The 26,539-nt window shown below is 43.4% G+C and overlaps 1 protein-coding gene across 3 annotated transcripts; it reads right to left on the reverse strand.

Annotated features, from left to right (window-relative positions):
• Window positions 1–2,556: 2,556 nt before the first annotated feature.
• LOC116401261 (BTB/POZ domain-containing protein KCTD1-like) lies at window positions 2,557–25,295 on the reverse strand. Of its 3 annotated transcripts, none has more exons than XM_031879580.1 (5): window positions 23,448–25,295; window positions 18,118–18,299; window positions 15,517–15,661; window positions 13,546–13,851; window positions 2,557–3,435 (listed from the first exon to the last, which is right to left on the reverse strand). In XM_031879580.1, exons 1-5 carry the CDS (start codon window positions 25,062–25,064, stop codon window positions 3,277–3,279), a joined length of 2,409 nt encoding a protein of 802 aa, XP_031735440.1. In that variant the 5' UTR covers window positions 25,065–25,295; the 3' UTR covers window positions 2,557–3,276. The 3 variants fall into 3 exon arrangements, with proteins under 3 accessions (XP_031735440.1, XP_031735442.1, XP_031735441.1); XM_031879582.1 differs by lacking the exon at window positions 23,448–25,295 and adding an exon at window positions 20,619–20,636; XM_031879581.1 differs by lacking the exon at window positions 2,557–3,435 and having other exon boundaries at window positions 13,766–13,851; window positions 15,493–15,661.
• Between the last annotated feature and the right edge of the window lie 1,244 nt (window positions 25,296–26,539).

Below are 26,539 nucleotides of genomic sequence, written 5' to 3' on the forward strand. Positions count from 1 at the left end.
TGTTAAATCTTTACAGAAATCTTCATATTTAGCATATTTCCCAAAATGTTGAACTATCCCTTTCAGGTGCAAACTGTCCAGACCGCCCGGTGCCACAGCATTGCAGATTTGCCTTGTCTTTGAACATCTGTACTCGTGAATTCTTGTATATTTATCATAAAATGATATCACAATGATTATGCAAAACAGAGAAAACATGATATATAAGTAAACAATACTGCTTGGGTTGCTGTTACATGCTTATACAAAACATATTTGAAAAGATATACTCTTGCATGGAAAAACATTGAACTCCTTAAGGTATACATTTTTCTTCTACCCGTATTTTCCAAAGAAGAATGAAAAGAGAATTGTATAATAAAAATATTGCATGCCAAAAACTGAAGGCTGATGAAGTTCTTAATTTCACTGGGAACTCTGTGTCTGTGCCTTAAATGTATACTTTACCAAACATTTATGCAAACATGTCATATTTGCTCCAGGTTAAAGCAACTGATGGTCTCTACAAATATCACAAATCAATGCAACAGTACATGCAACTTATACATAGTTGTATTGAACATCAGTACTTATACAACATATACAGTACATAATAAACAGTCGCCTTGGTGGGAGAAAAAAGGTTGTTTTGAATATGCTATCATTTGACCTCAAGCCTAAACAGCAAATAGTAGTTTATGCTGCTGATGTGCAGCCTGCCCGTTAAAGGAGATGCTGAGCATACTCTGAACACTACAGTGGAACCTCTCACGTAAAATGAACATTGTATGAAGGCAAATCACTGTCAAAATCCGAGAGCGCAGATGAGATCCGCGCACGCGTGTAGAGGTCCCACGCGTGCAAATCAAACAGCAGCGCACGTATTTTACTTTGGCCAGCTCTTTCACATCACTCCACGCTGCTCCCGCGAGAAAATGTGCAGCCTGCGAGTAGAAAACCATGCTTTGAGCGCGAGGGGCGTCCCCTAGCGCGCGACTAATATCACTGCTCTTCTGCTCGCGAAACTTTCACCTGCTCGCTCGCGAGTAGTTTTTATTTTTGACAATACGTGGGCGGACCCAGTCACCATTGTGTAACTACATGTAATTGTTTACAATCCTCGACATCACTCTGACGCAGACGCTAGATGGCGGTCTAGAGGTGGTTTTCAGATTGCGCTAGATCTCAGAGGCAAATAATGTACTTTTTACTCCACTACATCTTAGAGGTAAATAATGTACTGTACTGACAAACATGGTGATCTTATAGAATATGATGCATTGCTGTTGATTAAACTAACCAACAGTATATAAAGGAGTTAAAAACATGCAACATACACGTTAATGCAGCAATACATATCCTAAAACATCAGACATAATGGTAAAACACTGAAAGGGTACATTTTACTGCACGGGTACTTTTACTTTCTGTACCTAAAGTAGATGTTGCTGATAATAACATTGACTGAGGTTTTGAATGCAGGTATTTTACTGGTAGTGGATTATTGTTTCATCAGTATGGTGTTAGTACGTTTACTGCAGTGAAGGATCTGAATACTGTTTCATCCACTAATTACTTGTCAGTGATTTAAATTGGGCAAACGGTTAATATACAAACAGTGGTCCCTAATCTCGGCTCCAGATCTTTGAGCAGGTCCAAATTGTTGCTCATATTATATGCAACTATATTATATCTCTTCTGTAAACACAACAGTATGATTAAATATGATCACATCATGTTTTAATCAATTAAGATCAAAGAGTTTCTTTGAGCTGTTTGTCACAAGAGGTTTGACTCAAACACACATTGTCTGTAATAGAATGATGGAGTGAATTTAAACCAATCTGAGCAACTTGACTCCATTTACAAGAGAAACACATTTTTAATTATTGTATTTAACAACGCTATTAACATACTTTGTATTTCATCAGCCTCTACACTCTGAAAAGTTTACAAAATCTGTCAGACAAATGTAGAACATTTACCTCTGAGATGTAGTGGAGTAGTGTTTAGTGACGGATTGAAAACCACCTCCGTACCGTCTGTGTCAGAGTGATATCCGGCCAATCCAAAGATGAGGATTGTAACCAATTAAATGTAGTTATACAATGGTGTCTGGGTCCACCCACTTAGTGTCAAAAAGAAAATTTAAATGAAAAGGTTAAAGTTTCGGCAGCAGAAGAGCAGTGATAGTAGTCGCGAGCAGATATTCTGCGCGGAGTGATGTGAAAGCGGCTGTTTGATTTGCATGCTCTAGACCTCTACACACGCGTGTGGATGTCATTTGCGCTCTCGGATTTTGACAGTGATTTGCCTTCAGAACATTTGCAGTTTTAAAGTCAACAGGTCCTATGAGCTGAGGCATTGTCTTTCAAAACTAAAAGCGTCCCTATGAATGGATGAATGCGTGTTTTAGCGCCGCAGTTTTGCTGGAATGTGCAGAGGCGTGTTGAATCGTGTTATTTGGGTTTTATGTTATTCTACATGCTTTGTTGTCATATAAATATATGTGACTGGTTCTTGTGAGTTTGTTCTTGTCATTGTGTTAATTACACTGATTTTGATGATATGCATTGTCCGTTAATGACGAAGCATCCCGTCATGGTTCAACTGTAGTAGGACAGCACTGAAGGCCCAGGTATAAAATACACCGCCCGCCACTGGGTTGGACAATATGATGATGAAGAGATATTTGATAGTTCTCCCTTTAATATCACTGGGGGTATTATGACGATTTGGTCAATGTTGGAAATCACAGAGCAGGACTGTTCTATGGCATATCGATTTACAGCATTTTTGCATCAATGTGATGCAGTACCTTTTGTTTTTCAGGTATTTAATTCAATGGATTAGCCAAAAACAGACATTAGCATCTGTTTGTTATCTATCAATGGTTTCTCAAGTGAATTTCCAGGACTATAACGCAATATAAAATTATATGTATCGTGATAAATAGACTATCAACACTGCAAATCCCAAAGTTCCAGCCTCCATTTCATATCAACAGAAATGTTAATGCTAGTGTACCTCAAATTTAGGATCCGATTCCCATGATCCCCTGCAAATCCCTGCACCAACGGATCCATGTTTTTAATGTTATGATGCTACTGTGTGAAAATCTATGCGGCATAGTATCAAAAAAGACTAGCATCTCAGTTACCTATAGAGTATATTCACTGGCGTAAGAGATTCTGTGTACTCATGTCTGCTCAGTGTGTTGACTTTGCTGAAGTGCATCTGCTGTCAGTAGGAGAAACAGGCGTTGATATGTGTGCAAAAATGGGGACTTCTGTTTGTTCAGTCCTTAAATTCCTGTTTTATTCGGATGAGGGTCGGGGGGTGTTGGCTGCCTCGGCTTTCCCTCCGTAGAATGTATTCACTAAACTGGGAAGAGTCCACTCCACCTCCACATGAACCGGTGATCCCGAACCCTCTCTGCTGTAACCGCTCCAGCACCTGCAGTCACACACAAACCAAAGCAAGACATTTAGACATTCTTTCCCACAGTATTCTGGGAAGAGTAGTTAATATGTGTAGATTTGAAAATGTTCCAACTTTGGTGCCTTCTATTGGTATACACTGAGGAACAGCCTTTGCATGAGTCACACCTGGAACAGAATGGGCTAAAAGCAACACATTGCCTGCACTCATTTTCACCAGGATTGTCTCATAGTTCTACAAACACAAACATATTCCATCAGTATAACTTGAAAGATGCTATAGTCACATAATAATTCCGAATACAAAATTAAATGAATAGTGTGGCTGGCGTAACATTTTTAAGGGCAAACTTGAATTCACTAACAGAGACCACCACAATAATGACAAGGGTTTTAAATAGTTTATTAAGTGTTGAAGTAAGAGGGATGTACTTGGGTGGGGAAGGAAGTTGAGGGAGTAAAAGTTGGGGGTAGTGGGATGAGGGGATGTAGGGTAGGGGATGAAGGGATGGGGGTTGTGCTATTAAGGGATGTAGGGTAAGGGATGAAAGGGTGTAGGGAGAGGAGTGAGGGGATGCGGGTTGACGGATTGTGGGTAGGTGGATGGAAGGATGGGGCAAAGAAGGGTGAAGAGACAAGGAGGGCTAAGAGCGTATGACACATTTTCCCTTGTCTGTGATGAATGGGGGGTTTTTCAGAGACGTTTGGCTGGCTAGTCTTTAGCTTATGTAGTCGCAGATGGTTTCATATGGACTTAGGTACGAGTCTAGTCGGAAGAGGTAGATGGGTTTAGGTGGACCAGACTGGTTGGTTTTGCTGTGTTTGAGGTGGTAGACGGTGTCAGGAGGATGGATGGAGATGTCTTATATGGTGGTGTGTGACCTGGAATATGTGAGCCTCGGATGATGAACTAGTCCTGGACTGAAAAAAGAGTGAGCCTCTGCATGAACTAAATTATATCGAGACAATGTGACCGTACTTTGTTAATGATGTCTATGACCGCACTGTTCTCGCAATAAAATAAGATGGTCTTTTTAGACCATTTGTGCCCCCTGCTATGACTTCTGGGTACATTTCGGAGATCGTGGAGGGAAGAGTGAATTATGAAAATTAGGGCGGACATTCTGCTGAGGACCACTTGGTGCGATAGAAGCCACCAACTCAGAAGGAGGGGGCTGCGTGCCACAGTTTTAGCTCCGTTTTGCATGCTTAATCGAGTGTTACGTGGTCATGGGGAGATGGAACAGAGACGGCAACTGAAAGGAGTGTGACAAGAAGGAGCGACATTGGGGGATGATACCGATGGCGTAGTTTAGATGTTTTGGTGCATTTGAGGGCCAGGAGGAAATTTGAGATGATTAAGGAGATCGGGTGGATTTTCTCAGTAGGTAGGGATGCTTGGAGTGAGACAGTCAAAGGTGATGCCAACGAATTCCAGGGATATGCAGGGATTTTTTTTTTTGATGGAAGAGGAACTCCAAGTTCCTGAAAAGCAGAAGTCAGAGTGTGGAGGCCATGTGCTGGGGGGTAGGAAGTAGGGGTGGGAATCACCAGAGGTCCCGCGATACGATATTATCACGATACTTAGGTCACGATGCGATATTATCACGATACTTATGTCACAATACGATATTATCACGATACTGCGATATTATCACGATACTGCGATATTCTGAGTATTGAGATAACATAGGCCTATATTGCGATTTATTACTTTTTTCAACTTCAAATTATGTCCCCAAAGGAAAACTGTGTCAACATGTTTTATCTAATAAGATAAAGTTTTCAGTCTGTTCATCTCACTTCAATCATTTTTATTGCAGCAAAATAGGATTGTCAAGCAGACAGACTGACCAACAATGTACACAACAACTTTGTATATACTCGCTCAGCAACTTCTATTAGATCAGCGAGAATATCCTCTACACGAGACTGTACAATACCATTTCGCCGCACTACTTTTGGTCAATCTGCCTTCACTGTAAAAGCAACACACCAGTGGAACACCCTGTGCCTGAAGGTGTGAGGAGCTGCAGCACTATTAGCACTTTTAAAGCCAACTTAAAAAGTATTTTAAAAGCTGCACAACACTGCACACACTGACCTCAATTCTTGTGGTCTTTTCTGACTTGATTTTATTGGCACACATTCATTTTTGATGTGCTATTTGTGTGTAGCGTTGTATTGGGTGTCTTGTATGTTTTTATGGTATATCTCTGTATTATGTCTTTTCCTTTTACTGTGTTATTGTCTTGTCCTTGTTTGACCTGCCAAGGGACTGCAGATGCAAATTAGCTTAAGCTACAATCTGGTACAGTGCATCGAATGGAGACATTTATGTTTAAACTGTACATGGTCCCTTTTAAATAAATAAAATAAATAAATAATGTCATAAATGTTGCATGAACCTGACAAACTGAACTGTTTGTATTACTACATAGTCCAACTTAACTAAATGCAAACGTGTGGACTCAGTATATGAACTATAACTTATATAAGTAGGATATAAGAGTTATATAACTCAGTATAACTTGCGATGCGTGGACGTCAAGGGCAGAGAGACAGTTATGCGCTGCACTCTCCCCATGAGTCTGGCTACTGTTGGCAGATTCAACCCCGTTGTGAGGCCAGATTGAGCGTGTGAGCGAAACACTTCACATGCAGGAATCCCGCTAACTGAACGGCAACGCCCACGTTAGAAGCGTTGTTACAACCACCAGGTTTTTGTCGGCAATCCCCCATTCTTGTGCTGCATTTAGCAGGAGGTCTGTAATGTTTGCCCCAGTGTGACTTACATGTACTGCTCTAGTTTGGAGAACGTGAGACAGCAGTCGCCAGTCCTCTGAGATATTGTGCTGTTATAGTCACATAGGAATCCACTGCGCTTGACGTCCACGCATCTCAAGTTAATGCAACTCTTTCTGCTGTTCTCAAAGCCTCCTCAACTTTAAGCTTCACTTCTCTGTGGAGCTTGGGCACGGCTGTGTCGGTGAAAAAACGCCGCGACGGTGTCATATCCATGTGTCATATCAATGTGTCATATCAATGTCCTTCTCTTCCTTGTTAAAAAATCAAAAATAAGTCCAGACGTCTGATTTAAACGCGGACGGTGCATTTCAGATTTTTTTTCTCCGATGTCTCTTTGTTTTGACCAACTTCCTGCCAATCACGCTGACCCGGGACCTTTGCTGACCTCACCAGAAAACAACTCAGCACCATCTAGTGGACTGAAAAAGCAATTGATTTGATTTTTCTAGTAAATTTTTTTTTATAGTTTATATAATAAAAGATCAATACTTGGCTCCGTGAATCGATACAATATCGCCACGCACAATATCGCGATACTATGCTGTATCGATTTTTTCCCCCACCCCTAGTAGGAAGGTAGCGTGACGGTGAGGAAGTCGTCTAAGAGATATATGACGTACGGTAGTTTGTGGACATTTTTCAGGATCCAGCAGAGTGCTTCAGATAAAGAATCTAACATTTTTGGGATGCTTTGTGCAAGGTTCCAGTGCTCAGGGTAGATGGGAAGGACTTTGAAGGCGCTAGTGATGTTTGCCTTGGACCATCAGGCTTCCTGACATGCAAGGCGGATGAGGGATAAGGGTAGGGAGTTGGCCGATCATGAATGCTTCTTTGACTTCCTGAGCCAGAGGTTTATCGACTGTGTCCGGCCTGAAGATGATTGACTGCAAAGTTTAACATATGTAGGAGGAATCTGGCGTCAGCTGCAAACCTGGGTGGAAGCCTTGAGTGAAACCTTGTATGAGGAATCTAACTAAAAGGCAGTCTGAGGGGTTCTTTAAGGCAGAAGCTAGAGCATTAACGGTAATTGGGGAAATGCTCATCCCACAAATGCATGTTCCTTACAAATGTGGTACCATTTAAAAGGGAAATAAATAAATCTTATACCATTGGAAAGCCTATTGCTAAGAAGCATTGTTACAACAAAGAAATAATCTACCAAACACAAATTTCCTAAATTTTTGTGCTATGTTTATAAAGTCCTGGTTCAGTTCCCTGTATTCCCTGTCATCACCGGCGGAAATGAGGCCCACGATTGCAGAGTCGTCAGAGAACTTTTGCAGGTAGCAGTTTGCAGAGTAGTATTTGAAGTCTGAGGTGTATATGGTGAAGAGGAATGGAGCTAGAACGGTTCTGTGTGGGGCCGCCGTGCTGCAGGATACCAGGTTGGACTCACACTCCTGTATCCACACATACTGTTGACGGTTGGTGAGGTAGTCCAAGATCCATGCAGTGAGGTGGTGGGCCACCCCGGTCTGCTCCAGCTTGTCCCTCAGAAGCAAAGGCTGGATGGTGTTGAAGGCACTGGAGAAATGCATCTGTGTAGCAGGTAGATGACAGCGTCATCCACCCCGACGCCATATTGGTGGGCGAACTGAAGTGGGTCCAAAGATGAGCTCACCAGGGAGCAGAGATGTACAAGGACCAGCCTCTCTAGCGTCTGCATTAGGTGGGATGTCAACGCCACCGGCCTGAAGCTGTTGAAGTCCTTGGGTCGCGGGGTCTTTGGGACTGGTACCATGGAGGATGTTTTCCACAGCTGTGGTACTCTCCCCAGCTTCAAGCTCAAGTTGAAGACGTGCTCCACTATCCCGCACAGCTGGTCTGCACTGGACCTGAGGAGCCTTGAGCTGATACCGTCTGGACCCGTGGCCTTTCTCACCCTGATCCTTCTCAGTTCTTTCCTCACCTGGTCAGTTGTGAGGGACAAGTTGGGGGCTGTGTGCCATAGGTTGTTGGAGAGGGGGTGGGGCGGTGGTCGTGGAGTGTAGTGTATGAGGAGTGTGGGGGGGAGCCGAGTGTTGTGGGAAAGGGGGTGGAGGAGGGTGGGCAATCTACAGGAGGTTGCAGCAGCAGGGAGGACTGGAGGGGGGGATGGCTGATTGAATCTGTTTAAGAATAAGTTCAGATCATTCACCCACTTTTGGTCCCGCGTAGGCTGTTGGTTGGGCCCCTTGTAGCCAGACATTGCCTCGAGGCCCTTCCATACCCCGCTGATGTTGTTCTGCTGCAGCTGAACATCTGCATCTTCGTCCTGTAGTCTTTTTTCCCTTCCCTGATCTTCCTCCTCAGCTTCCTCTGTACAGTCTTCAGCTCCTCCTTGTTTCCTGATCTAAAGACCCTCTTCTTGTCCTTAAGGAGAGCCTTTATTTCAGGAGTGATCCATGGTTTACAGTTGGAAAAACACCGTACAGTCCTGGTAGGTACGGTGTTCTCCACACAGAAGTTGATGTAGTCCGTTATGCAGTGAGTGAGATTGTCAATGTCCTCCCCATGGTCATTACTGAATACTTCCCACACAGTAGAGTCAAAACAGTCTTTCAGAGCCTCCTCGGACCATCTTATTACTGTGCGAGACACAGCTGGCTGCCTTTGTACAAGAGGTTTGTACACAGGCAGGAGGTGCACCAGGTTGTGATCAGATCTTCCCAGGGGAGGTAGAGGTGATGAAGTGTATGCCTCCTTGGTGTTGGCATAGAAGAGATCTAGTGTTTTATTGTCTCTGGTGTGGCATGTGACATACTGGGTGAATGTGGGCAGAGTGGAGGACGGAGGGGCATGACGCTCTGCCCCAGCTCGGCATCCCCGTCTCTTCCTTCTTAGCTCGCGGGGAACCTCGGGTCTCTCCTCTGGTTGCAGCACCGCCATGTCCCGGAACGCTAACAGCTGGTCGCTGGTGTAAACAATGGGACCATGGCTGCGTGCTGGATCTTCGGACACGGTGGTGAAAAGTGTGATAAACAGCAAATAGACAATCAACCCAATGCAGAAAAAGCAACCAAATACAAAAAATGCAACTAATTACAGAAAATGCAGGTAATAAACAGGTAATTGTTTATGATTTTGTATTTGGTTATGTTTTATCCCTATTTTTTACTAAATGCTGTGTACATGTCGTCTTCGTCTGGTGGACAGTTAAATCACAACATGTTCTTCTAAAGAGGAGGTGCAATACTACTAATAAAACTGATAGTTACGTGTGATCAGTGTGAATGTGATCAGTTGTGTATCTCTCTGATATAGTCTGCAATTTATTTTGCGTTTGTGTACATGTGTTGCTAACAATAGCTGAGAAAGAAAGAGGCCCCTGGGCTTTGGGTCACTCTTCATTTTCTCGAGGTAAAATCCATTTCACAATCTGGGCTGAAACATCAACTACTTCAGAAGTAGTCCATTAGTTTCTCTCTCCCTCCCCAAAGGGAACAACATGGTGACATTATCTCAGTTTGCCCTCAGGAGTCCTCTGTTCCTCTGACTGCATCTCTGTCTGACTGATATTTCCCCTGAGACAAAGATAGACAGACAGACATACAGTAATGAAATGTGTCAGCCATCAATGTATCTCCACACAGGAAGTCATTGGCTGATTCTCAACACTTTCAATATAATAAAGGGCTCTTTGAGTGAACCGAACTAACTGAAAATTCAAGAAAAACACATTTCCTATCAAATTTGATGGACGGTGATCCCAAGGGTGTAGGTTTGGTCTCAGCATTGGTAGGGACACTGCCAGTTGTCCCCCCCGCCATCTAAAAAAAAGTCTTAGTTGATAAATCAGGGGCGTTTCTAGGATTCAAAGAAAGGGGGGGCTTAGGCCCAAGGGGAGTGGCATGTTTGCGTGCGCGGCAATTGTTTTTGGGGCCCATTTGGGGCCCATTTGGGGCCGCGGATATCCATTGTTTCAGACAGTTCATAGATTGGTTCAATCAGAAAGAGTGTGATTTTGCTCTGTAGTTTTGCTTGCATCCAGTATATGATAACACAACAGACAGAATTTGAGGGTCATAGTGAAATTTGACAACACAAATATGAACTTTTCTCAAATAAAGAATATCCCCGTCACTCCCAAATCCTAATTCTTAAAGGGACTGCACACAATGGATGGAGAATGGACCTGACAGTGTCAACTTTGTATCGTTTAGTATGATGATTGGCTATTGGATTGTAATTTGAAGGGCGAGAAAACATACAAACCAGAACGCACGCACATATGTAGCATGTTAGAGTTATAAATAACTTGTCCATGTGAGAAACAATAGTTTCATTTAATGACATCACCAAAATATTTTGGATATTATTTTTTTTAAAGCCAATAATGCCAAATTATTTGGGGGGGCTGAAGAACATCTGAGGGGGGCTTCAGCCCCCCTAAAATAGGCCTAACGACGCCCCTGGTTGATATTGAGCTGATTTAAACATAATAACAGTAACAAAACCTTAGTTTAAATACAAAACAGTATTCTGCACCAAATTAATAATAATAATAATAAATAATTAAATAAATGAATAAAAAACGTTCTGCTAAAATGCCAATATACAGTAACAGTATATTCTATATCCAAAATATATATAAAAAACTTTTCCCAGTTGTGCAGCCAAAAAAAGACAAAAAAAATAAATCTATTCTGCAGCACTTAATAGGCTACAAATAAAGTGCTTTCCTCCAATTATTAGTAGTGCTGCGCAACGATTCAAATTTTAATCGCGATTAATCGCATGGATTTTTTGCGATTAATCACGATTAATCGCATTGTTATGGCAAAGTTCAATAATGAATTCAAAAGTAGTGTATTGCGCACTTTTGTTTTAAAAGTACTGCTATATGAACAAAAGGGCAATAACATTTGGTTTGTAAACACTTTAAACACATCAGGTACTTGTTAACAGCAGTATTCTCTTTACACAGCAGCAGTTCTATCTCTTCACTATCTGTGCTCAGTGTGCTGACTGTATGTGAAACGTTCCACTGCTGTGCAACAGGAATAAAATGTTTCAGCACGCTTCAGCAAAAATGTCTGTCTTCATGACAGTCAGAGCATGTGAATGCAGCTCTACTGTTCATCACTATAATGCTGTCACTCCGAGGTGATGATGGTGACCCAGCGATCAAAGAATAAAGACACTTTACCCACAATTTAGGTGTATTTTCCCTTTAACTCACAAGATGCAGGTAGCATGTTTTATACTTAATGTGAATATAATTCATACTTTGTTGGCATCTTATTCTGAAAACCGGATGTCCGTCTGAAGAAACCGGATGTTTTCTCACGTTAATCTTTCAAAGTCCTTCTCGCTCCCGATCTGTGACGTTTGAATGCATTTACAGTAAATTTCAGCATATAGGTGCACTAACATGTAAGTGTCTGCTAAGTTGACCACAGAGATCTGAGTGTCTGCTGACTTTACCGCAGCGATGTCCAGTAGTCTCCATTCCTCCACCGCTGCCAGTGAGCAACGGATTTTGAAAATAAAAAAAACTTGCAAAAAAATAATTGTCGGCGTTAATTAATTAATGCGTTAACGCGATAATAACGCGTTAACTTGCCCAGCACTAATAATAATACGAATGACTTTGCAAATATATTGTGCAAAATTATTTTTTCTAACAGGCAATTCAAATTAACAAAATATTGGTGGGGACAATTGTGTCTTTCCCAAACTTTGGTCGTGACTAGTCCCTATGGACCCTATGCAAACCTACGCCCTTGGGTGATCCAACCAGAGCTGGAGATGATCTGCAGAGAAGAATGGCAGAAACTCTCCAAAATGCAGGTGTTTAAAGCTTACCTTAACTAAGATTGTGTTAAGGGTCTGAATTCTTTTGTCATGTGTTATTGCAGTGTACATGAGACTGAAAATGTGTGATTGTGAGTTCAAATACATTAGTAAAAATGTCTGATTGTATGAGTTCAAATATATGTTCATGAGAGGGTTGGGTTATGGTTAGGGTGAAGATCAATTCCATCCATCCAGTTACAAGTTGGACGCCTAAAAACCTCTCAAGGGAGGCGTCCGGGAGGTATCCTGATCAGATGCCCAAACCACCTTAGCTGGCCCCTTTCCACAAAATGAAGCAGCAGCTCTAATCCGACCTTCCTCCAGATGTCATGCTCCATTTTACCCTCACTCGTGAACAAGACCTTGAGATACTTGAAGTCCCTCGCTTGGGGCAGTGACTAACTGTCTCAACCCTGTGGGCTCAATCCCCCATTTTCCGGCAGAGAACCATGGCCTCAGATTTGGAGGTACTGAGTCTCATTCCCACTGCTTGACACTGCTGCGCAGTTCGACTTTACAGGATGGCTCGTAGCAACAACCACGGTACCCCACGTTCCCGCAGTAGCCCAGGGCACACGGTTGTTAGCCATCTCTGAGTCCACAAAACACATGTAGACTGGATGAGTAAACTCCCATGACTCTTCCAACAGCCCTCCCAGGGTAAAGAGCTGGCACACTGTTCCACTGCCAGGACCGAATCCGCATTGAATGCTTCTCCTGAATCTGATGTTCGACAATCGGTCAAAGCCTCCTTTCCAGCACTTACGTAGCACAGCAATTGGAACACACCACATAAACCCGAAGAGACATGTCAGCCAAGACAGTCCAATAATGTCTGGAGCCTTTAGCATCTCAGAGCAAATGTCTTCCAGCCCTGGTGGAGCTTTTTGACTAACTCAGTGACTTCTGAACAAAGTTACAACACATTCAATGCATGCGACATAAATGATTAATATAATAAGAGTAAGCAGGATAATGCTGGAAAAAGTACGACTACTAATAAAAACAGCAGCAGTTGATACAATAGAATAATAATGATAATAAAAGCATTATTTTTGAGGTCCTTGCGAAGGATTTGATTGAAATCCCTCTTGATACTGTTCACCGCTCAAATATTCTGCTTTACTGGGGGAAAACATAACGATACAGAAGCTTAAGGCATTTCCCTGGGACTTTAAGCGAGGTTCACACTACACAACTTTCAAAGTGGTCAGATCTCTTTCCTGTTCACACTACACAACTTGCTGTCTTGTAATCTGGAGTCTTGGCCGTAGTTCCCCAACATGTGTTTCATCAATATGAACAATGAGCCTATTTTTAACCATGTCCAAGCCTTAGTCCCTCGTAGCCTTAGTAGTTTGTTTCTTGTAAGTCATTTAATTGCTCACAGAAGATGAAAGTCAAGAAAAGGGAGCAACGGTGCCAAAATACGCTGACAGAAAACCTGATCCTGAGAAAACAGTTTAGTCACTACTGTCTGATCCCTAACAAACATTGGTGTTAAAGGGTTTGAAATCTGAACCCAGAGTGTGTTTTGTACCTGGACAGAGTTGAGGTGGCAGTAGCCGTTGAGCGGGAAGCGAATGATGTGTGCAGAGTCCTGGTTCCAGCTGGTGTTCAAGGATTTGGATATGAAGTCTCTGACCTCAGGAAAAACATCCTCGATCACGGCCCGGTGGGCGCTTACGCTGATCCTCTCACCAAGCTCCGGAGCCACATGAATCACGACACACTCGCACTCCAGAGACACCCCCCCGCACTCCTGCTTGGTCCTCCAGCGCTCCAGCTCAGCCTGCAGAGGAGTCAGCTGGAAGAAACTGGCCTCTTCGAACAGCAGGGAGTATTCCTGCAAACACACACACACACACAATATACATGAAAACAAGCTCAGAGACATACACACGGACACAAGCACACAAACACACATACATAAGCAGAGCATTAATCGACATAGATAAACAAAGTAATGATACAGTCACGATAAGTGAGCCTTTTCAGTGACTGTGAGAGGTCCACATCTATCATATTTAGCTTAAAATAATCGCCTTTGTTTGTTTGTACTTATTTATGACTGTACGCGCAATGACCACTTGTGATTCACAATTTTTGAAATTTCATTGACTGCTTACTCCTCAGTCCTCTTAACCGCAAGTGATCAACAACTGCCTCAGAAGCAAAACTTATTTCCGGCAAAGTTTGGACCCATTTTGAACTGGAGCATCTGCAAATGTCCTTACCCCATATGTTATGATCCACCAAAGTTCGGCATGATACCAGATAAATAAATCCCTGTTTTTGTTATCTTTGCCACAATCTTGACTGTAAGGGCGATGGGCTTCTTTGTTTGTGAGGGGAGATGGAGACACACCTGGTGCAGATCTGCACTCTACTAAGTGCACTTTTCTAGCTCAACATTAGTATATACATATCTTGTACAGTAGTGATTATTTGCTCCAGTCAGGGATCCCTCTAACTGGAACAATGTAATAAGTGCACATCGTTTGAGATCACATGTGTCATTTCTGCACTGTAGCCACATCAACATGTCAACAATGCCTTGTAGTCTGCATTGGCTTTTGAGTGAATTAAATAAGGTTATTAAGTGCACAAAGAACATATTATGTGTCAAGGCAAGGAATTATAACACTGTTTGGACCGACAACAAAGTCATGTGAAAGCACTCATTTTCATTTTCTACAAACAAAAACATATTCCATCAGATGCATTTGAAAGATGCTATATTCACATAACCAAAACAAATCTAAAGATAATGTCTTCATGTTCTTATCTGTGTGTGCGCCACATAATTATGAGAATGAATTAAGGTATACGAAAGGTAGAGAATTCAAGTTTCTCTGACTGGATAATTCAGCTCACATGGAGTAGCTTTCCAGTTCTGAAGTCAATGCCAGAATATGCGGCTGAAAATGTTTCTAGGTGCAAATATTTAGACACAATTACTGTAAATACTGTTTGTTTACAATAAGTCAGACAGTGGTTATATAATAGTAACATCCATAATAGAGTAACACTCATGTGAGTGCAGTCAGTTATGCTATTGATCTTCTTTTGCGTTTGGTTAAGTAGAAATGGCTTAATGCAACAAATATGTATAATATCATAGAAGTGCAAAGTAAACTCTTATACATAATGTAACAAATCTAAAGGGATAGTTATTTAAAAATAACTATATGGAAAGTTATTACAGTAAAGAAAACAAAATATGTAATATATATAACAAAAGCTTGTTTTATTGTAAAAGGTTTTGTGCCCTTCAGCAAGGCACTGTAAAGTGACTGAAGGCTGTCTGAAAGGTTCTGAGTCATACCATATTCAAAGCAGTTCTCAGGATATTTTCCATAAGTGGCCTGTATGCTCAAATGTGACAAAAGTTAAAATCCCTCCTCTGACAGTCTGGACAGTTCATGTATAAGAGTTCATTGGATTCCCTGTCTTTTGGAACTGTTCACATAAACTGTGGTAGTACCTGATCAAAGCTCTAGACACTCACTTTGAAGTCATCGGGGATGAGGAGTTTTGAGGACCGGAGGAAGTTAAGTATATAGCGGAACATGGGGCCGTCTCGATCAATGAAGTAGTGCTGCTTAAGACTGTCCAACACAATGGGCTCCGTTCCCTCGAACAGACGGCCGATCCTGCCAGAAACAATAAAGATGAAAACAGAGAGGCTTCTTCATCAAATAATGACCAAATGTTGGAGAGGTTGTCATGTCTGCTGGCCAGAGACGTCCTAAAGTCTACTGCTGCAGCTGAATGTTCAGACCTTATACAAATTAAAGCTTTTTGCCAACTTTCAATCTCATTCTTATTCTTGTACTCTTAAAAGTTGCAGATGGAAGGATTGTTATTTTAGTGTATAGTTGCTGAGATGATGCAGCAGCTTAACTTGCTGTATTCAACCCGTTCTCACTTCCAACTCTTCAACTGCCAATGCTAGGTCAGTGCGCCTCTGCATCTGATTCCAATGCAACCAATACATCCATCGAGACAAACTGTAGCGTCTGTATGAGACACACCGGGCTGTCAAATAACTACAATATAAAGCCATCCCTATCATTATTATATCGTCATAGCAAGTAACATAGTATAAAGACCGGGTACATTAGAGAAGGGTGGGATTGTAGGGTAGGATGAATGGGTCAAACAAACAGAACTTTCACCCAGGAGACCGCTGTTCGTGTCCATTGTGCAATCAAGTCAACCTTGAATTATTTTACTTGACTTTTGTTACATAACTTACACAGCAGACTTAATACCCAACCAAGTACTTCTGTTGCCTAAACCTAACCAAGTACTTTTGTTGCCTAACCCTAACCAAGTACTTTTGTTGCCTAACCCTAACCAAGTACTTTTGTTGCCTAACCCTAACCAAGTACTTCTGTTGCCTAAACCTAACCAAGTACTTCTGTTGCCAAACCCTAACCAAGTACTTTTGTTGCCTAACCCTAACCAAGTACTTCTGTTGCCTAAACCTAACCAAGTACTTTTGTTTAATAAGTAAACTTAAAAACTAAGTAAACTTATGTTGGAAGTTTTCTTTGAAAATACACCGTATTCGTGTGACAAGCTGACACTATATGTATCCTGTTAACACTGAATTTAATTTTTACAGACATTGCATTTAACAAGGGGAAACTGACACTAAAGGGGTACCTTAGGTACCTTAGGCCACTGACCAAGTGGCGGTATCTGATGAGAAAAATGGTAGTTCAAAATGCTATGTCTATCTTAATACATACTGTATGTACATTGAAAGAGTTATTGGCCACTGTAATAATCTTCCCCACTTCCTAGCCAATAAAAGAGCTTTCCTAGCCAAATCACGTGACAGTATTGTGGCAGTGTGGGTTAGGGTTGACATCAGCTGCAGAGGGAGAGAGGCTGCAGAGGCTTGCAGGTCAACACATCTGTGAGTATTTGGCCTGACTGTTAGTCATGCATGCTGCAATAACGTGCTTAAGTATCACAGTGAAGCTGGGTCCAGAACAACTGACACACAATCTGGCAGAGGCAGGTGCCAGGCGAGGGGAGGAGAAAGGAAGTCCAGAGGGACATACCCGCACGGCAACTCTGTTGTGTGGCCAGAAGTTTGTTTTAAATTAGACCCTGTTCACATGCAAGTCTGTGTCTGTGCCGTCCATCGGAGCCCTCCAGTGGCACTCACATGTTACTAAGTATTTTCCAGACTAAAATGTATTTTTAAAATGCATTGTAACATAGAACTGTGGACTGAGGACTATGAGTTTTGTCCCCTATCTCTAACATTGTACTAGGAGGGTGATGCTTCACGGACAGTATGAAGAGGAGGAATGGTTACTCTTGCACATATACGGCTCATTTTTCAGACTTGAAAAAAATGTGAACTTTCCCTTTAGGGAGTAAATCCACACTAGATTTTGGAAAGAGGAAAACCACAACTGCACTGACCTTTATAGCTCATAGGTTATACCAGACAATGTAAGACTGTAGCAGCAAACCCCCGGAGTGGTTTTACAGGGTATATATTCAACTTTTCATTATTTGGGTGACCGTGGCTCACTGGGTAGAGAGGTAGAGAAGTCGGCGGTTCGATCCTTGGTTGCTACGTGTCCTGTGTCGAAGTGTTCCTGAGCAAGACACTGAACCCCTAACTGCTCCCCGGGCACCTGTCATGGGCAGCCCACTGCTCCCGATATATTGACAGGGATGGGTCAAATGCAGAGACCAATTTCCCATTCCGGGATGAGTGTAGTATAAACAAGTAAAAAAATGTAAATGATTTGAGAGGTCACATTGTCTTGCCTTTTAGGTACTTTATAAGTTAAGATTTGCATTAGCCAGAATACAGAAAAAGGCAGTGTGAGTGGTTAATGGACCACCAGCACTCAATAGGGTTAGGATTAGGACTACCCCTAATGTAACTGTGAAGCAAAATATCAACCGTAACAACACTTTAATTTGATAGTAAATGGACTTGTCAAATATTTCAAATTAATATTATATGTAAATATTGTATTATATTAGGGGAAAGTCATACAAACCTCAAAATCTTGATTCATTAACCAAGCGCTTTTGAAATGATTTTTCTTTATCGTGGATGTGTGTCTCTCACCGTGATTCAGGGTACTTGGTAAGGGTGGCCAGGCTGCTGGTGTACATGTGTCCTCCTACATCGATGTGGACGGGTGCGTTGGCTTTGGTGAGCTGGGCTGGTGTGGGGATGCCGGCAGAGCCCAGGGGAGATTCAGAGACCTGCTGCTGACTGGACATACTGCTGCTGCTGCCACAGCTGTCCTGGGACACAAAACACACACACACACACACACACACACACACACACACAGTAGTGGCATTACCAGTATAAAAGTAATTATAGTGCTGTAGTATCAGTGGCAGCAGCAATATTAGCAGTAGTGTGGTTGTCAGATGTCAACAGAGGCCAGTCATACATTTCCAATGTATTTCCAATACATACCATCTTGTAAAAAATATTCTACTTATTTTAGATCGCCAACATGACAACATTAGTTGATGTAAGTGCACAACCTAATTTAACATTAAGTTAGCCAAATATTAGGTGACCAGAGACACGAGCGGAGATGAATGCTAATGTAGCTTCATGTCTGCTGGGTATGTAAAATGAGACACCTGTTTACTGCCTTTTGCAAAAGAACAACTTTTTTTTAAATAGTTGGTCATTTGTAGATCTTGTTCTGCTGCCCCCAACTATAATTAAATGCAACCCTACATTAGCAAACATTGCGGAGGGCTTAATATGCCCTGTTGTTTTATTTTAGATGATTTATTTATACAGGCCTATGGGACTATACTGTTCCGCCAATATAGTGTCTCCATGGCTACCTTTGCCCTGCAGTGAGCCAATCACACTGTACCCTGTGACATCCCATGGGTTGGCTGGCAGGTCTGACCCACTGAGTTCTAGAGAAGTGCTGATGAGTTTAGAGCTGTAGCTCCGGGGCAGCCTCGGGACAGCCAGATAATGGCAGAGGTCTGACAGGAAGCAAAAAAACACGAGGACAGTCTGTCAGGCACAGAGATATGACTTTGCTCTGTCGGAGCACCAGCTATTCCAGATTGCCCCATGGGCTACTTTTACAATGCCAGGTGCCTGGAAAGAAGCAAAACGTTAAGCTCAGAAAGAAGCAATTGGCAACCTGCAAGAGGCCCAGTGCCTAACAGGCTGGGAAATAAGGTCTTCCACTGTTGTGCAGTTTTTCTCTTATTCTGTTCCAAACGGCTCTCTTCCAACCTATTCACTTCTACTTCACTTGTGCGTCTTGCAAGGTCAGAGGCTTAACTACTCTGAACTGTTCTGTGTGTGTGTGTTTGTTTGTGTGTCTATTTCTGGCTGAAACTTGTTTATGTAAAATAATAATATAGATATAAAATATGAATAACATACTTAACTCTGAATTAACTATTGGGCATGTCGGAACAAGCTGTAAATACATGACATAATATCCCTTTAAAAAGATTTTGGGGGTGAACATTTTAATAAACATTTGTCTATTTACACATCCAGCAACATGATCATTCATTTGAAGTTGTGTTTGTGATGAATCTGAGTCCAATATTCTCTCTCCTTTTAGCTCTGTTTTTGGTCTCCACCAACTCTTGAAGGAAATATCTTTACCTGCTAATTGCCCAATTTGTACACCGCTGGTCTCTAAATGTGTCTGTCTGCTGAAGTGTACAGTGGCTTAAACAGCTGCCTGCCGCTGCTGGAAATGGTGCTAATGAGATCTGTGAGACTCAACCAAAACAATAAAGTTGAGGCATATAAGACCAAAACAACGAGCTGAAAAACACTAAAGCAGTGGCGGGCCGTGCATTTCATACCTGGGCCTTCAGTGCTGTCCTACTACAGTTGAACCACCTCCTAATAACCTCACTATGGCTACGGTTATTATTTGTTTCTAGGGGTGTAACAATACACGTATTCGTATTAAAGAGTTCGGTACGAGGGAAATGCAGAAGCTTAAATTGTGGGAAATATAATGGTCTTTCGGTGGAGCCACTGCGCTCAACCTGGCAACCCACCCAACGTGCTGTCTGCTGCCACCACGGAAGAACAACATTGTACTCTGGTGATGCACGTGTGTTCTGGGACGCACACTATGCTAAATTAGCTTAGCAGGAAAACAACAGCAGCACACATGCAACACACTCCCCACAGCATTTAGCTGTTCACTACTGATTCAAACAGGGCTAAAGCAATCGCCACACAATCCCCATTTCTCCAGACCATAATTCTTGCTTTGTAAAAGAAAACAGATACACGAACATGTGCATGATGGGATGCTTCGTCATTAACGGACAATGCATTATAGTCAAAATCAGTGTAATTAACACAATGACAAGAACAAACTCACAAGAACCAGTCACATATATTTATATGACAACAAAGCAACAAATCAATCCAACAACTCTGCAGCGCTAAAACACGTATTCATCCACACACTGAAGAGCACCATTCAAATATTAATCACATCAGAGGGAACAATATTAACCAGATCATAAAAACGACAACATAGACAAATGAACACAGTAGTAACACTACTGCAGATGTATAAACAAAAGCACTTCACTTACCAAAGTTCACTTAAAGACAGAGTCCATCCTCCTTTCTTTGTTAACAAAGAGTGTAATGACGCGGTTGTACAGAACATCGGTGCGGTTCAGTTCCAGTCAGAGGTCCTCCTGCGAATGTGTTCGTTGAGTTGTAGATCCACTCGGGTCTCAGCAAAAGTTTTCAAAAGCACCGTAGCTTGTAAGTGTCCTGTCGTGCTATGGTGTCTTGTTGCTGCCTTGGTTAGCCACCTCAGGTTAGCGTAGCGTAGCTCCAAACACCAAGATGCTCAGTTGCAAATAAAATGCATTCTCAGCCATAAAATGTGCAACGCTTCTCTGACGCTGTCAGCCAGGAATACCGTTCGTACAAATCCCTTTCCTGGCTGGGTCAGGGCTGCTAGCTGTGGGGTTGGCCGACCCTTTCTTACGATGTCCAGCTTGTCTGGAAATGTCCTTCTCCAGAAAGGCGTTGCCAGTAACTCTCAAAACTGTTTCTCCTCCTCCTTCAGCCATTGAGTGTTAAAAACCAAAGCTACACCAAGCAAAATGCTAAAAATGTCATAACTTCTTACATTCAACTTGAACTCTCACTACTACTACTAAGTTCTGCTAGCTTTCAGCTTCACAACAGTGACGCTAGCCCACTGACCAATCACACTGCACGTTATTGCTGACGTATTTGTAGGCCACCTAAACAGCTCTGACATGTCAAACAATACGCCCCACATGTCAAACTAAAGATCTGATTGGTTGAAGACTAGGACAATCAAGAATATCGTCCCCATTCACTTAAACTGCAAAGGGATTCACTTGTGAGTCTGCAGGCCTCGGGCCTCTGTTCTTACCTAGAGACACAGAGGTGAAATCTGATTGGATAAAAGCTCTACTTAAAACAAGCTGCACTGGAAGCAGAGCAACTGAGGAAGACAGTAGCTGTGCAATGAGAAAATAAGATAATGGGGAAAATATTTTTATAAGTTATAATACATGTAGTGTATTTAAGAAAAATTATTAAATTATAAAATAGATATAACTTTGTGATTCTGTTTGGGCCAGCAGAGAAGGATTTGTTGGCCCTGATGGCCCACCACTGCACTAATGCCGTGTTCACACCAAACGCGAATTCATCGCGCCGCATATTCCCGTCAATCGCGCCGCCGGTCTCGCCGGGGACCATTTGTGTACATTCGCGCGAATCGAGCTGGACGCGCCGGAGAGGGGGCGGGGCTTATCGCCCTGAAAGCCGTTCAACTGTCCGCCATTAACCATGAAAAAAATAACCTATTTCTGCTTAGTACGTGTTGTGGAAGTCACAGATATCCCGGGAAACTAAACGCCGTCATGTCTGGTTCATAACATTGTTCAGAGGAGCTCCGTGGATTTTATCGAGCTGTATTCACTGGGTCTAGCAAGCCACACGTCGCTATTTACTACAGCTGTATGAACACTAAATAAACTGATCTGGCTGTGATTTAACGGCAATAAACCGACAAAAAGGGACTCCGAAATAACTACGTAATGATGCCGATTTGTAGGCTACTTGTCTTCTCAATGTAGCTCGGACTGATCGGTGCTAGGCTATACTAACATTGTAGCAGCTCCACCAACACTCAGACTAACGTCATGTACACGTAAATACGGCAGCGTCTATTCATTGTTTGTACCATATGGTTTACACACACACATTTATACACATAGTTTGGTCTCTATTGATATGAGGTATCGTAGAGCTCTGGGTGAACACAGACGGCTACAGTATTTATTTCCTGATTCAACAACGGCAGGAAGTCAGTGATGACAGGGGGAGCAACTCAACGCTGATAGGCTATCGCGCCGGGGCGTAACGCGAATATTTCGGCGAAGTTGAAAAATTTCAACTCACGCGTTTGGCGCGATTTGGCGTTCGCGCCGCGCAATCGCAAATTCGCGCCGCGACAGTCTCCTCGCGTCTGTGCATAGACTTTGTATGTAATCTACTCGCGCGAATAAATCGCGCCGCGTTTGGTGTGAACGCAGCATAAGGGTGAGCGGGGCTGCAAAATCCTCTGTGGGTTTGTCATTACGGGTGACACCGCTTATATTACACACACTGAGTTGGCCCACTGTTAATATAAAAATATTAGTGCAGCTTTAATGGCTGTATCAGACTACCAGATGACACCGCTTTCAAATCCTCCATGCAGCAGGGGCTTCAAATGTGTGAAAAAACAAAAACAACATCTGTATTTCTAGTCATGACAGATCAACTATGTGATTAGTTTACTACAGTAAACTAATCACACGAAATCAATCAACTATCAATGACCTTTTCTAGAAAACTGTTTACAAGCTGTTTCATCTCTTTCATCTATAACACTTTGATGTTGAGTATAGGCCTACACTGTAATGCATTACACTGTAATGCATTACATTACAGTGTAATGCATTACATTACAGTGTAATGCATTACAGTGTAATGCATTACATTACAGTGTAATGCATTACACTGTAATGTAATGCATTACAGTGTAATGCATTACACTGTAATGCATTACATGCCAATATGCACAGCATTTCAAAAGAATACTTCCTCCTTAAAAGTGCGATGTGTGTTGAAGTGTGATGCCTGGTATAAAGTGATCATCTCCGTAAGAGCTCAATTTTAAAAATGAACTTTTTTTCTGCACAGTATTATTCATACTTGACTCACACAAGCACACACACACACACACTCACACACTCACACACACACACACACACACACACACACACACTCTCTCTCATTTGGCCTTGCCTGCGGCGGATTTTACGCACGAGCTGTTAACACACAGCCTTCCTGAAGATGACAAACGATCACATGTCCTCTGTTACCTGTGTGGGCGCAGCGACCGGGGACCTCACCGCGGGCTGGGTGTGAATACAGGACTCCGTGGCTCTCGCAGGCACCGGCTCGCTCTGGTTCCGCTCTATGGGCGACTCCGTGCGTGTCCCGGGGCGCATGCACAGCCTCTTGGCGTGAGGAGCCCCCTGGTCCTCCTCGGCACTGACTTTATTCGTTGTCGTTGTCGTTGTTGATGTTGATGATGATGATGATGTGTTTATTGTTGTTGCTGCAGGCTTCAGATCCGCAGCGTCGGTAGCCCGGCGGAGGTACGGGATCACGAGCTGGAGGTGGGACTGCGCGTGGCCGTTGACCGTTTCCGAGGCAACGTAAAGCGTTGTCGTCGTCGGCCTGGAGCCCGAGGCGCCCACGATGCTGTTGAGCGTCGCTATGGAGACGGCGCCGATGCAGTGGTTGGTGTAGGTCTTGGAGAGCTTGGCAGCGCGCGACAACATCTGCATCCTCGTGCCCAACAGGTTCTTACCGATAGCTTTGTTCTCGTACCACGTCACGTCGCTCGCGCAGCAGTGGTCCCGCGCCCGCTGGAAGAACGCCCTGCAGAGCGGGTTCCGTTTGGACACATAGCGGACGAAGCTGGCGTACGGGCACTGCTCCGAGCCGGTCTCGTACATCCGCGGCAAGGTGTCCTCGTCTGCGTCCGGACGCTTCTTGGTCCAGGCGGCGGAGCGGGACTTGTGGTACGGTCCGAGAGCTTTAAAATAGACAAACTTTCTCCCGTCCTCATCCACCGCGAGACCGAACGAGTCCTCCTCCAGCTCCCGCTGGTTCTCCCGGCCCCTGGTGCAGAAATACATACAGGTCTCGAACCAGACTTTGTTGAGCAGCCCGAACGGAGTATCGGTGTTGAACACAGACGACTCGTACAGTTTCCGCAGGTCCGAGCGCGTGATGGCTTGTTTCTGCACCACGGGACCGGCGCCTTGCTCCTCCAGCCTCCGTATGACCGCGGCCAGGGTCAGGTTGGCGCTGCGCAGCTCCGGGTCCTTGGTGAGGTCCAAGGTGCGGCAGTAGGGCGGCTCGTTCAGGTACCGATTCAGGGAGCTCCGGATGCTGATGAGGGACGACTTGCTGTACAACTGTCCACTTTTGGAGCGCGCCTCCGCGTAAAAGGAGCGCAGTACCGCGCAGAGCGCCTCCTTGTCCAGAGTTTCAAAGTCTGGACTTTGGGCTTTCTCGCTGAGGTACTCCCTGAAGATCCTCACCGCATACCGGGTGGCAAGGCGGGTGTTCTCGCTCAGCTTGTTCCGATCAGACCGCTGAAGGTCTCCCTCCAGGTGAGACTCCAGCCCAGCGGGCACGCTGCCGCTGAGAGGGTCCGCCTCTCCCTCCTCCTCTTCCCGGTCCATATTCTGCATAACGACCGCTCGCACCTCCGCGGCGGTACCGCTCGAGCCCAGCACTGTGCCCCCTGACTCCCACTCCAGCTCCACGCCATCTCTATCGGACTCCTCATCCTCTTCCTCCCCGGTGATCTGGACCTCCTGGATCTCATCTTCATCGTCTTCCTCGTCCTCCTCCTCCCTGCGCCTCTTGGGGCAGCTCATACGCTCCTGCTCCGTGTCTCCGCTGGCAGGCATTCTCGCCATATTGCGGTCTGTGAAGCAGTCCTCCGGCAGCGCGCATGCGCTATATTGGACCGCAGCGCTGAAAGCCTTTTGTGTTTAAGTGACCTTCAGCCGTGCACGCGTTTTTTTTAAGACACAGGGCGCGAGCGCAGCGGGAGGGTAAATTTGTAAGCGCGCTCCCTGTCAAAAAAAGGCTGCAGTATTGGACTGCATATTGGACCAGCAACATGAACACGCAGATGTGATGTGGTGGATAGCAGGACTGCAGGAGTGTGACCTCCAGAAGCATCACCAAACAAACACACACCGTTATTCACGCTTTTAAAACAGATACAGAATGTGATGAATATTAGTGTTTAATTAAGACTAATACATTCAGCAAATACACTAAAATGACTTATGCATGTTTGTCATAGTACTTCAACCTTTACTTGTATTCTGAAAAAGACACAATGATTTGAAAGACAGAATAGTACATGCTGTCATTATTGCACTGAGAATATCTAACCATCACACATGCACACACTATTCTACTATCATTAAGACACATGTGTACAGCTCTTTTAAGTGGTTACACTACATAAGTTTTACTTATTTGCCTGCTTTGCATAAATTAAATATGCATGATGCTGGCTTGTGTGTTTCTGTGAGTGTGTTCATCTTGGGACTTGTGGTGCAATCAGATGGCTGTAATAAATCACTGGAACTAGAACACATAGAAAACTTTTTCATAACCATCACAACAAATATAAGTTGAAACATGCACATACTGTGTAATACATCAGTCATGCTTGAGAAGTAACTATGACCTGCAGTCTTTGCACATGCAAATCACATGCAGGGAAATAAAAAGATCAAAATAAAGGAATCAACAGGAGAGCTCGCCAACACATATCAATGAGATGCAAGGTCAGAGTTGCCCCCCGCAGTTACACGCTTGGCACATGGGAGAAGCTTCAGTTGTTAGCAATCTGCAAACTCACCGCCAGATCCGACACACTAGATCTCTAAAAACGTGACGTGGCTAAACTATTGTCTGTTCAAAATCCGAGGTAGTGCCACCCAGCCAGTAAAAACAGTGGCTCCGGTGGAGGGTGGTCAAGTCTGAGAGAATAACTCAAGTTACATGGACGGCCTTTAGACATTGCTTGATCAACATGTCCTCATTCAACGGTGCGTGTGATATCTTACGCAAAGTTACTCATCATTTTCATGCGTTTTCCTACAAAAGCCAGCAACATGTCATGTCTATTTCTGCTGGTTACATGCACATACTCTTTTCAAAATAAACTTCCGTCATCACAGGAAACAACTCAGTTAGGTCGAGGCGACAAAACTACTTAGTTTGGTTGAGGAAAAGATCGTCATTTAGGTTAATATAACTACGTAAGTTGCGTTTACTAAAGTACGCAAGATACGTGACAAATAAATTAAGTTGATTTCTCGTTTCACATGGGGAACAAATACCGGTAACCCCTAACCCAACCCGATGATTT

This window comes from Anarrhichthys ocellatus, unplaced genomic scaffold (genome assembly GCF_004355925.1).
Source record: "Anarrhichthys ocellatus isolate YVR2014 unplaced genomic scaffold, GSC_Weel_1.0 scaffold300, whole genome shotgun sequence".
In the NCBI taxonomy this organism is placed as follows: Eukaryota; Metazoa; Chordata; class Actinopteri; order Perciformes; family Anarhichadidae; genus Anarrhichthys; species Anarrhichthys ocellatus.

Coding starts and splice junctions, on each gene's coding strand:
- LOC116401261 (XM_031879580.1), bottom strand. CDS start 25,064: ATGGCGAGAATGCCTGCCAGCGGAGACACGGAGCAGGAGCGTATGAGC. Junction 18,300..23,447: donor CGGTCGCTGCGCCCACACAG/GTAACAGAGGAC, acceptor TTTGTGTCCCAG/GACAGCTGTGGCAGCAGCAG. Junction 13,852..15,516: donor TCATCCCCGATGACTTCAAA/GTGAGTGTCTAG, acceptor GTGTGTTTGCAG/GAATACTCCCTGCTGTTCGA.